The sequence below is a fragment of the Condylura cristata genome, unplaced genomic scaffold (assembly GCF_000260355.1).
Source record: "Condylura cristata isolate star-nosed mole 26May11 unplaced genomic scaffold, ConCri1.0 scaffold00027, whole genome shotgun sequence".
Taxonomy (NCBI): domain Eukaryota; kingdom Metazoa; phylum Chordata; class Mammalia; order Eulipotyphla; family Talpidae; genus Condylura; species Condylura cristata.
In genome coordinates, this window is record NW_004567128.1 from 28,253,591 (window position 1) to 28,264,341 (window position 10,751).

The following is a 10,751-nucleotide window of genomic DNA, read 5'->3' on the forward strand; positions in this document are numbered from 1 at the left end:
AAATGTGTGCAAGGGGTTGTTTCTGTGCCACTGAGGGTGATCTGAGACAGTGTGACGTGTGTACTGGGCAATAAATATTTGTGAGATGTAAGCAAGGACTGTGTACACTGCATGTGGAGGCATGACAGTGGGACAGATGTGTGTCAGGATGCCTGTGGGTCTGGCATTTCTGTGCAATTTGGTGTGCGTGTGAGCAGGTCACACGGACAGTGCCACGTCACAGTGTCTCTGAGTGGCTGACAATGTGCGTCACTCTAGGTATACTTGTTTGTGGAGGTAACAGCATGTATAGTTTCAGTCAGCGTAAGTTAGAGAGCCCCTCCCAAGGAAAAAAAAACATAGTCAGGATAGGAAAGGGAGGAATGGGGCTGGACTGTGACTGTCAAGGTCAGAAGGCCATTGTGGCACTGTGGGGTTGCCTGTGGGCCTTCCTGTCATTCATCTCTTATCTCTCTCAGCCCAGCTAGGCCTGCAGCCCTATGGGAAATGGTAGAGAAGGGGGGAAGGAGATAAGGACAAAATAGACTCTGGGGTGATATTTAGATCTGGTAGATGAAGCTCCCCCCAGTGTCGATTCCCTTCCCAATATACCTTCTCACTCACCTGGGCAAACTGCTCCCCACGAACAGGGGATCTAACCCTCCATTAACAAATTCTTACTCAAGAGCATGTGCCAAGTTATGTGATGTTCTAGGCCACAAAGGTAAAGTGGCTCATTTGGGGCCTCACCATGGGGACTCAGGCATGCCAGGCTCTGTGACTTGGCTGCCATACTGGCCAGCAGCTCTTACAGTAAGCAGCACCATTACTGAGTGCTCACGGTGGCTCACCAACAGCTGGGAGGCCTTAGTTGCTTTAGTTCTTAAACACCTGAAAGAAAATCCTGGAAAATACGAGGAAGGACAGTTGTATGTCTCTTAATGACAGGGATATGCTGTGAGAAATGCAGCCTTGGGTGACTTCCTCATTGTGCAAACATCATAGAGTGTGATTACACAAGCCTAGCTAGTGTAGCCTACCACACTCGGAGGCTGTAATGTATCACCTGTTGGGCCCACCGCCACCTGTCATCAACTGAAACACTGTTAAGTGACGCATGGCTCTATACTCCTAACTTCACACTTCACTCATGAAAAAGCGTGACTCAGACCTGATGAGCTTGTCCTGACACACTGAGTTTAAGGAGTGGACTATGGGTGAGGTGGTTCCCCCAAGTGAGTCTTGCTCACAAATGGGCTGCTTCTCTTTATGGCTTTTCCCCTCCTTCAGGCCCGCACATCCTGAACACAGTGTGGAGAAGCAGCTGTCCTCGAAAGAACAGCCTTCCAGCTAGCTGCTGTGCTAGCCCACTGCAGAGTCATATCAGTCTACACTCACCACAGGGATCTCTTGGTTCTGCGAAGGTCTCCCTGTCCTGACCCCCTATGTCTCTGGAGGAATCCTGACCTTGGCCAGGATACCTCTGTGTGCACATTGTACTGGCGCCCTGCCCTGCAGGGAGCACATCAGGAACACTTCACTCTCAGTAACAGCTAGTTCTGAACCATGAACTTGGCTTTCTATTTGCAGAGATAGATAGCCATCTTCAACCTCTCCAGGAACCCTGGCCTTCTTGGCTTGCAATGACTTCTGACACCCCCCTGCATAACACCTCATCTCTCCCCAGGAGCCAACTCTCTATATGAACCTCAGTCTTGAACATACACAGAAAATTCTTGGCTGACCCCGTGGCAGGAACGTCCAGCACTGTACAGGACTCCCTGTGCACACTGTGTTAGCTCCACCATCCTGCCCCTCTCCAGGAGGCCTGGCTTCCAACTGTGCTAGAAACTGACTGGTCTCTGCAGAAAGCCTTTTCCTGACTCAACAGAAATGAATTTAATGCATTTACAGGACTCTAACTTGACCCTTCACAAGCATTCCTAACTTGGCTCTCTAAAAGCTCTCCTTACGCTGCATGGGAAGCCCTGACATGACTCTCTGACACCCTTGCCCTGGTCTTGTCCTAGAATTAAGGAAGAGCTACTGTCCTGACCCGAGAGAAGAAAACTCTAACCTGAACTCCTGTAGGAAAGTGTCTTTCCTCAGTGTGTCCAGACCCTGCTGGGATCACAGGCTGAGTCCCAGCAGGGGCGGTGACCAGAGCTGGTATAGAAAACCCTGCTCTAACTACTCAGTGGAACTTCTGGCTCTTGAGAGGTTTCAAGAACTGATCCAGTATAAAAACACCTGCACTGCATAGGATTCTCTGTCCTACCCTTGTTAAGTAACCCATAGCCTGATTCTGTATGTCCCCAACCTCAAAATAAATCCCTGGTCTGACTGCTAACAGGTCACCTGATCTGTCATCTCCAGGAATTTAGTTTTAACCCCAATCGGAAATCCCGGGAATCCTCTAACCAACCCTCTACAGAAAACCACACTTTTAGCTGCTAAAGGACTATCTAGTCTTAATCTGCACAGCAGAAAATGCCTTCACACCTTCCCTCTCACTCTACAGTGTCTCCAATCCTCATCTTTTCCTACAAACCTGCCTTACCAACAGATTTATTCTCTTGACCCCATTCAGGAAACATTAACTTGACCCTGTAGACATGCCTACCCTCACACAAGAACTTTAAAGAGAACCCTCATTGGCAACACTGTCCAACAGAAACATGAGCCACATGTGTTAATTCCAAATTTTCACATGGCTGTACTAAAGAATTGAACTTAATAACACATTTTACTTTTCCCAATATATTATTTCATTTTCTCAGTCTGTATAAAATTTATTGGGATATCCATACCAATTTTTTTTAAATCTACAAGATAGGCAACAGTCCATCTCAAGTTGGACAAGTCACATTTCAAAGGGTCTGTAACCACCCATGGCTAGTGGCTACCACACTGGACAGCAGAGTGCTTATAGAGTCTACAGAATCCTGCAGCAAGCACTGCTATAGGCTTTTCAAACTTGTTCCCTTTCTTGCTGAGTTCACTTACTCCCCCAACATTCTTTATGTGGAAATGTGACAGAATTCTGACCAAAGGAATGTAGGCAGAGATAGATACCACTTTCAAGACCAGATTGTAACAACTTCTTACTCCCTTTCTTCCCCCATCTACCAACCCAATTGCTTGTGACAACTTCAAGGACTCATAGGAGAGCTGAGTCACAATATGGAAGTTTCCCTGGGCCCATAAATGCCCAGTAGTAAATACTGGCATTGCATTTTGTATGAGCAAGAAATAAACATTACCTTTTTAAGACTGGGAAGCTGAGTTGGTTAGTTATAGCAACTAGCATTATTTAGTCCAATTAATAAATTTCTTGACTGAATCTGTACACAAACACTTAATCCTGTCTATGTGAACACAGCTCTGAATCTGTGCAGAAATACCTGTGCCACCTAAATTGTACCTGTGCCCATACCTGAACTGTACCACCCAATATCTTTATGGGAACCTGTCTAATACAGACTAAGGAGCCCCATCCCGAATTTATACAGGAATTCCTAGTCTGCAGTCTCTAGAAATACCTGTCTTACCCAATATATAAAGCCCCCTTGGCTCAGCAGAACACTATAGAAACTGTAGGAATCCCTGTCCTCGCTCTGTCCAGGATCATTTGCTGGACCTATTCCATAAATAACCTGACCCTGCCCATGAATCCCTGTCCTCATATCTCACAAAGGGAAGACCTCTCCTCAGCAATCATGGAAACTTTGCACTCATCCTGAAAAGAATTCCAGCCAGATAAAGGAGACCAAAGACTGACACCCTATAACAGGGATCAGCAAACTATGGCCTTCTGGGCAAGGGCAAATTGCACTCGTTTTCACATTATTTTATGGGAAAGAAAAGAGGGAAGGGAAGGAGAGATAGGTAAGCCACAGAGGTGGTATGCGGCCTGCAAAGCCTAAACTATTCACTATCTGGCCCTTTATAGAAAGTCTGACCTCTGCTCCATAGGAACTTCTCTTGACTATCCAGAAAAATGGGTGTTGGCCCTTTCAAGACTCCCTATTCTATTATTTTGCAGGCATCACAACCCCAGAATGTTCCTCAGTATGTATCATTGTTTTCTTTAGCGTGTGTGGTTTCAAGGTCTTAGGTTCGTGACCCTCTTCCACTGGGACCGGAGGAACGTTCATGTAGGAAGAGTGGCGTTCATGTAGGAAGAGTGGCGTTCATGTAGGAAGAGTGGCGTTCATGTAGGAAGAGTGGCGTTCATGTAGGAAGAGTGGGGGGGGGGGACGAGATGAAACTGAGGTTTTCGAGGTTCAGAGCGCCCGACGCCTACGGGGCTGCGGGGCTGTCAATTAGTCAGCGATGCTGAAGCCCAGACCGCTTATCTCTCTGGTCCCAGCCTACAGCCCGGTAGGAAATGGCAGAGAATGAGAGCAGGAGATTAGGAGGGCAAACCGACCTCCCGGGCTGCTGCAATTTAGACATTTAGACACAAGGGCGGAAAGTTGGGAGGGCTCCTGGGGCAACCCCCCCCCCCAAGTCTCGATACAGTTTCCATTCCAGCTCGGGAACAACGTTACCCCGGAGGGCTCTGACCTTGGGGCAGGGGCGGAGGGTGTTGCCACCCAAAAAAGCTCCCTCCGCACGTCCATTCTGGCCCCTGAAACTATTATCACAACTCAGCAGATGAGGAAACTGAAGCACGGAGACCTTCGGCAACTAGCCCTAGGTCACATGGTTGACTCTTGTAACCTCAGTTTCCTTATCTGCTAGCAGCCTTAATAATGGGAACTACCTCCTCTTAGAACTGCGGTTTACAATGCCTGTCCCACAAAAATCACCCGCCCCTCCCTCGACTTCTCGCGCCTCACCAGGCATTTCCCGGGCATTCTATTCATAGTTGGCACTTGGAAAGTGCTTCCTGGGTACCACCTCAGTGAACCTTCAGAAAAGCCCCATCACACTTGTCATCACCACTCCCACCCTGGCCGCCACACAAGCAGTTTCCACCACGCTCCCAGCTCAGCCGCCCCGTCCGCGCTACGTCATCACGGTGCGCCGCGCGGGAAGCCGCGGGAAAGAGCCAAGACGCCCCTTCCTAACTCTCTCGCTTGCTGGTTTGCTCTCGAGTCAGCACACCGCACCGCTAGCGCGGCTCCTGAGGGCTCCTAAGGTGACTGGGCAGAGACGGCGGCGCGGGGGCCACCACAACCCGGGTGGCGGTGGAAGACGCCGTGGGGGAAGGGGAGAGCGCGAGCCCGCGCGTCACCCAAACGGCGGCGCGCGCCTCACGCAAGCGCAGTAGCGCCGGCGTTTTGGGCTGACCAGCGAGTCAGTTAAAGAATTCGCTCGGTAGGCGGGGCACCAACGGCCAAGGTGCGGCGGCGTTACCACTGAATCTCCTGTGTGGTGGGTGGGATCTGGGCGGGTTGTGGAGAGATGCAGCCCAATGGAAAGGAGGAGCTCACGTCCCCGCGGCCCCACTGGTCGCCGGGAACCGAGTGGCTGGAGCTCTGGGTGGAGCTTGAGGAAGGGGCAGGGCACTCTGAGGTGAGGCTAAGATTGGGCAGTGTCGACGGCAAGGGGCGGGCCGGCGGAGGCCGGCGGGGGGCGGCTCCGAGGGAGTTGAAAAGGCTCCGTGAAGCCTTGGGGGTAGGGTCTGGGTAGGAGGTGGAGTCTGGAGGGAGGAAAGGGGCAGGCCCCAGAGGAGCCGGGCCGCTGGAGGCCGTAGGGGCGGGACCTGGCCGGGTGGAAGGTGCGGGTCGCCCGACAAGGGGTGGAGTCAATGGCTCGCTGAGGGTGGAGTCAGGGCCAGGGCTGGTCTGAGGGAAAGGCTGGGTGGCTAACCCGGGAGATTGACAGGCGAGAACTGGCTTGTGAGGGGGTGGGGTCTGGAAGAGTCTGAGAGGATTGCAAAGGTCTGGGAACTGGAGCGGGGGGGGTGGGGCTGTTCGGAAAAGCGGAAGGGGCGGTGATCAGCCGCCATGGGCGGGCCCTAGAACCTCTGAGTGAAAGGGCGAGATTTTCAAAGGGAAAGAATAGTGGAAGGGGGTGGGGCCTCGTCGAATGGGCGAGACCAGGTGGAATGGACACCCCAGTGGAGGGAGGGGTGGGGCCTGGAGAGAGGCGGGGCTTAAGAGGCAGTGGGGAATAGGTTGGCAGCAGGGCTGGCGACTGGAGAAGGGGGCGGGGCCTGGGAAGGAGCTGGGATGTGGGGTCCCCAGGGATGGGGATGTCCAGCCCCTTCACAGTCACATCCACCCCACCCCCAGAACCGCCGCAGCGGTGAACTCTCCCCAACCATGACCTCCCACGGTCAGGATTCCTCCACCACCACCACCACCACCAGGCAGCGAAGGAGTAGGCACAACCCCCACTCGCCCCCTCACGACTCCTGCATCACCTCGGTGAGGCCCTAGACTTGCAGATGAGGGGGAGGGGGAGCAGTGGGCCGTTCACTGGACTCTGACCCTTCCCTCTGTTTGGCAGAAGCGAGGTATTAAGAAGGGTGCTGCACTGCACTCCAGCCCCAGTCTAGCAGAGGTAAAGAAGAAAGGCAGAATGAAGAAGCTCAGCCAAGCGACCGAACAAGACCTAGTCGTGGGGCTGCAAGAACTGGTGAGAGGGGCCCTGACCCCAGTGTACCTTCCTGTGACAACTAAAACCCTGAGGATCTCTATCCTGGACAGGGTGGTTTATTCTTTCGGACTCAGACCCTTAATGACTGTGTCTCTCCCATTTTTCCTGCAGGATCTGAACCTTGAGACCAAGATACTGTCTGGCACTGGCTTGGTGTTTGATGAACAGCTAAACGAATTCTACTGCCTCTGGGATGACAGGTGAGGTTGACTCTTCCAGGCTGTGCCCAGCGCACACAAATGCACACACTTAGAGCCTATTAGCAAAAACCAGTACTTTTTTTATACTACCCTAGAAACTAGAAACATGATTTAGGGAGGTGGGGTGCAGGCTCGAAAGGGTTCTAAGTTCATTCAGCCAACAAACCATTGTTTAGTGCTATTGGGTGGCAGGAGCTGGTGATCCAGATGTGGTGGGCAACACAAAGAGGGCCCTTCTCAAGAAGCTGGTGGGTAAGTGGAGAGCAAATCATTAAACAGCCAACAGCAGTGTTACGTGTTCAATGAATGAGGACTTAGGGTCAGGAGATTCCAGAGTGTTTACTAGAGAGCCCTCCACTAACAACCAGGGTTTCCAGAAGGCTTCCTTGAGAAAGAGATTTTTGTGTTGAAATTGAAGAATTATGCCTCCCACTCACTCACTGTAATTTTCACACTTGTAATCCATCAGCGAATTCTTTAGGTTGTTTGAAATGTATTCAGTATCTCACCTCTCTTCCCCACTTCTACTCCCCCCACCGCCATCATTCACCTAGACTTGCAGAGACTTGCTCCCCAGCCCTTGCTTCCATCCTCAACCCTAGTCCACTCTCCACACTGTAGTAAAAAAAAAAAAAATGTACAAGGTGATGTTCTTTCTTAGTCTTTCAAGGGTAGGCTTTTGCCCTCCAGACAAAGTACAGATTCTTCATTCTGGACTCTCAGGTTCCACATGACCTGCTTCCACAACACCTTGGTGATCTCATCAGCAAGTCCTCCCCCTCATTTGCTTCCCCTACCTTGACTTCACCCACACTGATTTTCCAACATGCCAGGCACCTCTCGTCTCAGCTCTTCACCCTGACTGAGCCTCTTCCCAAAGAGTCTGTCTCCTTTCCCATTTAACACTGACATCTCAAAGGGACTGTCTCAGAGAGGTCTTTACCTGGTCACTCCTCTTCCTCCACACCTAATCTTCAGGATTTTCCTAGCCCATGTCATTTTTGCTAATTATAGTGTTAACATGTTTACCAGTTTACCCGTCTGAACATAGACTCAACGATGGCAAAAAAAACTTCATTTATTGAGTACATACCTGCAATCTATTGAGAAGCTAAGGACAGCAGTAAATAAAACAAAACCCCTGGTTTTGTGGAGGTTACATTTTAGAGGGGGAAGACAGGCAGTAAAAAACAACAAAAAGTAAGCAGTATTGTGTATAGTTGGAGAAGTGCTATGGAGAAACAGTAGAGCTGGAGGGAGTGGTAGAAACTGCAGGGAGAGGAATCTTCCATTTTAAATAGCATGGTCAGGGAAGGCCTCGCTGATATTTGAGCAGCCACCTGAAGGAAGTGAAGAATGAGCCATAGAGCTATCTGGGAGCAGCTGGAATAAAGAGTGCTTCACTTCACTGAAGAACGGAGACCAGTATAGGAGAAGCAGCGCAGCGCGAGTGTTGGGGAGAGCTCATGGGGAAGGCTGTTAAGGGCCTTGTGTGGCATTGGGAGGACTTTGACTTTTGTGCTGAATGAGATGGAAGTCACAAGAGGGTTTTGAGTGCAGGAGAGACACGATCTGTTTTGGTTCTTGACGGTTCTCTAGCTGGAGAAAGGACTGATGTGAGAGGGTAGAAGCGGGGAGGCCGGTGAGGAGCACAAGTGATAGAGCAGCTGTAGGGGCAAAGAGAAGGGGGAAGACTTCGGTTCTATTGTGAGAGAGGAGCCAACAGTCACTAACAGTGACTGGAAATTTCCTGGCATGAGCAGCGATGGTGGATGGGGGCCATGTGGCAGAAAAGAATGTGGTGTTCGCAAGTGTTCATACATATCTTTGTGTGTGTGGCCACGTCTCTGTGAATCCAGCTACCCTGAGTGCCCCGAGCGGCTCCATGCCATCAAAGAGCAGCTCATCCAGGAGGGCCTCCTACACCGCTGTGTGTCCTTTCAGGTGAGTCCTGGCCGGCACCCTGGGTGGAGGGCAGGAGCTGGACATAGCCAGTACTTTAGCCCTGTAATCTACTTGTTTCTCCAGGCCCGGTTTGCTGAGAAGGAAGAACTGATGTTGGTTCACAGGTGAAGACTGGGGAGTGTAGGGATGGGAAAGAACTGTCCAGGTGAATGAGGGCAGGTAGATGCTTTGGGAAGGAATCTCATGGGCCTTGAGCAAGTCTCCCTAAACCTCAGTGTCACCGCCTGTAACATGGGACAAGGAGGAAGGCAGGCTCCTGAATCTCATCCCCTCTCTGTGTCTGTAGCCTGGAGTACATTGACCTGATGGAGACCACCCAGTACATGAATGAGGGGGAGCTCCGCATTCTAGCAGACACCTATGATTCCGTTTATCTACATCCGGTATGGATGAGAACTGTGAAGTTAGGGGGTGGTGGCAATCCTGGGGTCCCTCATCCCCACACCCACCCCACCTTGGGGGGAACAACTGAGTGGACAGGGCTACTTTCTCCCTTGCTCCCTCTCTGGCTCCTCACTGTCTCTGCAGAACTCCTACACATGTGCCTGCCTGGCCTCAGGCTCCGTCCTCAGGCTGGTAGATGCAGTTCTGGGGGCTGAGATCCGGAATGCCATGGCCATCGTCAGGTAGGACTCACCAGCATTTTGCTTCTTACGTTCAGAAATCCCTTCTTCAAATGTAAAATGTAATGGTATGGGTAGTATATTCATGTGGTTCAGGAAAAAAAAAAGGTACAAAAAAGGCTACAAAAACAGTCTCCCTGCTGCCGTTCCCCCAGACACCAGCTTTCCTTCCTGGGAGGTAATCATTGTAACCAATGACTCATGTATCCTCCCAGAAATAGTCTGTGCTTAATCTTAGAATAAAATACCATCTTTTGTTGACTCTAAGGGACTTTTTTGTAACATCTTGACATCCAGATACATTGTACAAACACTCACAGTACAGCTTATGATTGGCATCTCAGAACTGATAAAATACAAAAGCCTTTTCTCTCTACCCCTGTTTTTAGCCACAGAGCATGGTGGCACATGACACTCTCCCTTCCATACCATGCATTTTTTACTTACACATCTTGGAAAACTTTTCTCTGACCTGTATAGAAGGCCATTAGTGCACAATAAGTTAACCAGTTGCCTGCCCTTTATCATTTTAGTTCTCCCCAATCATTTGCTCTTTTTAAGACTGCCACAGTCTATATTGTTGTCCGTCTATAAACATGTTATTTGTCCCTTTTTATTATATAGCTTCTAGGCTGAGTCCCCAGGAATGACCCAAAATGATTGGGTGTGAGAGTCTGCATTGATACTTTTAATGATTGCAAGATTTCCTTTGGAGAGAGCTGTAAACTAGGATTGTAGGCCCAAGGGCCCCAGTTCCTCAGTTCATGGCAGATTTGCAGGCTTTGGCAATGGGGGGGGGGGTTGTGGTTCAGGACAAGAGAAGCCGGGAGAGCCTGTCTCGACAGAGAAGGAGCCCCCCACAACCTGTGGTCTTCCCTGTCCTACCCAGGCCTCCTGGACACCATGCCCAGCACAGTCTCATGGATGGGTATTGCATGTTCAACCATGTGGCTGTGGCTGCCCGCTATGCACAACAGAAGCATGGCATTCAGAGGTCAGTAGCAAACAGCAGGGTGGGTGTGATGGAAGTGGCACAGGAGTATCTGGTCTGGACTGTTCCCCCAGGTTCACACTGATCCTTTTACATGGTGCCCCCTTCTCTCACTCACAGGGTCCTTATCGTGGATTGGGATGTGCACCATGGTCAGGGGACACAGTTCGCCTTTGACAAGGATCCCAGGTATGCTCCAAGAGCCACACTGGATGCTAGACTCCCAGCAACCACCCACCCTTCATGCCCAGCCAGGCAGAGCCCAAGAAGGGAGGGAGGACATTCATATTTCTTGGACTCACCCTAGGACCAGGCTCTCTGTGAGTCTTCTCTCTTAATTTCACTCTGAGGGGTGAACTGTTAGGCTCCCATTTTATAGAT

At 50.7% G+C, this 10,751-nt stretch overlaps 1 protein-coding gene across 5 annotated transcripts in view; it reads left to right on the forward strand.

Moving 5' to 3' along the window:
• Positions 1 to 5,021: 5,021 nt before the first annotated feature.
• The window catches only part of HDAC6 (histone deacetylase 6), a 20,097-nt gene continuing 14,367 nt past the window's right edge, over positions 5,022 to 10,751 (forward strand). Inside the window, exons 1-10 of one of the 5 annotated variants that reach the window (XM_012730377.1) lie at positions 5,022 to 5,125; positions 6,225 to 6,359; positions 6,442 to 6,570; positions 6,703 to 6,791; positions 8,651 to 8,735; positions 8,820 to 8,860; positions 9,043 to 9,139; positions 9,285 to 9,382; positions 10,269 to 10,373; positions 10,491 to 10,559. In XM_012730377.1, the coding sequence (XP_012585831.1) occupies positions 6,255 to 6,359; positions 6,442 to 6,570; positions 6,703 to 6,791; positions 8,651 to 8,735; positions 8,820 to 8,860; positions 9,043 to 9,139; positions 9,285 to 9,382; positions 10,269 to 10,373; positions 10,491 to 10,559 (818 nt within the window). In that variant the 5' untranslated portion in view covers positions 5,022 to 5,125; positions 6,225 to 6,254. Of the gene's footprint in view, positions 5,126 to 5,316; positions 5,329 to 5,458; positions 5,503 to 6,158; positions 6,360 to 6,441; positions 6,571 to 6,702; positions 6,792 to 8,650; positions 8,736 to 8,819; positions 8,861 to 9,042; positions 9,140 to 9,284; positions 9,383 to 10,268; positions 10,374 to 10,490; positions 10,560 to 10,751 lie in introns of those variants that run through there. The other 4 variants (XM_012730378.1, XM_012730380.1, XM_012730379.1 and 1 more) reach the window with 4 other exon arrangements.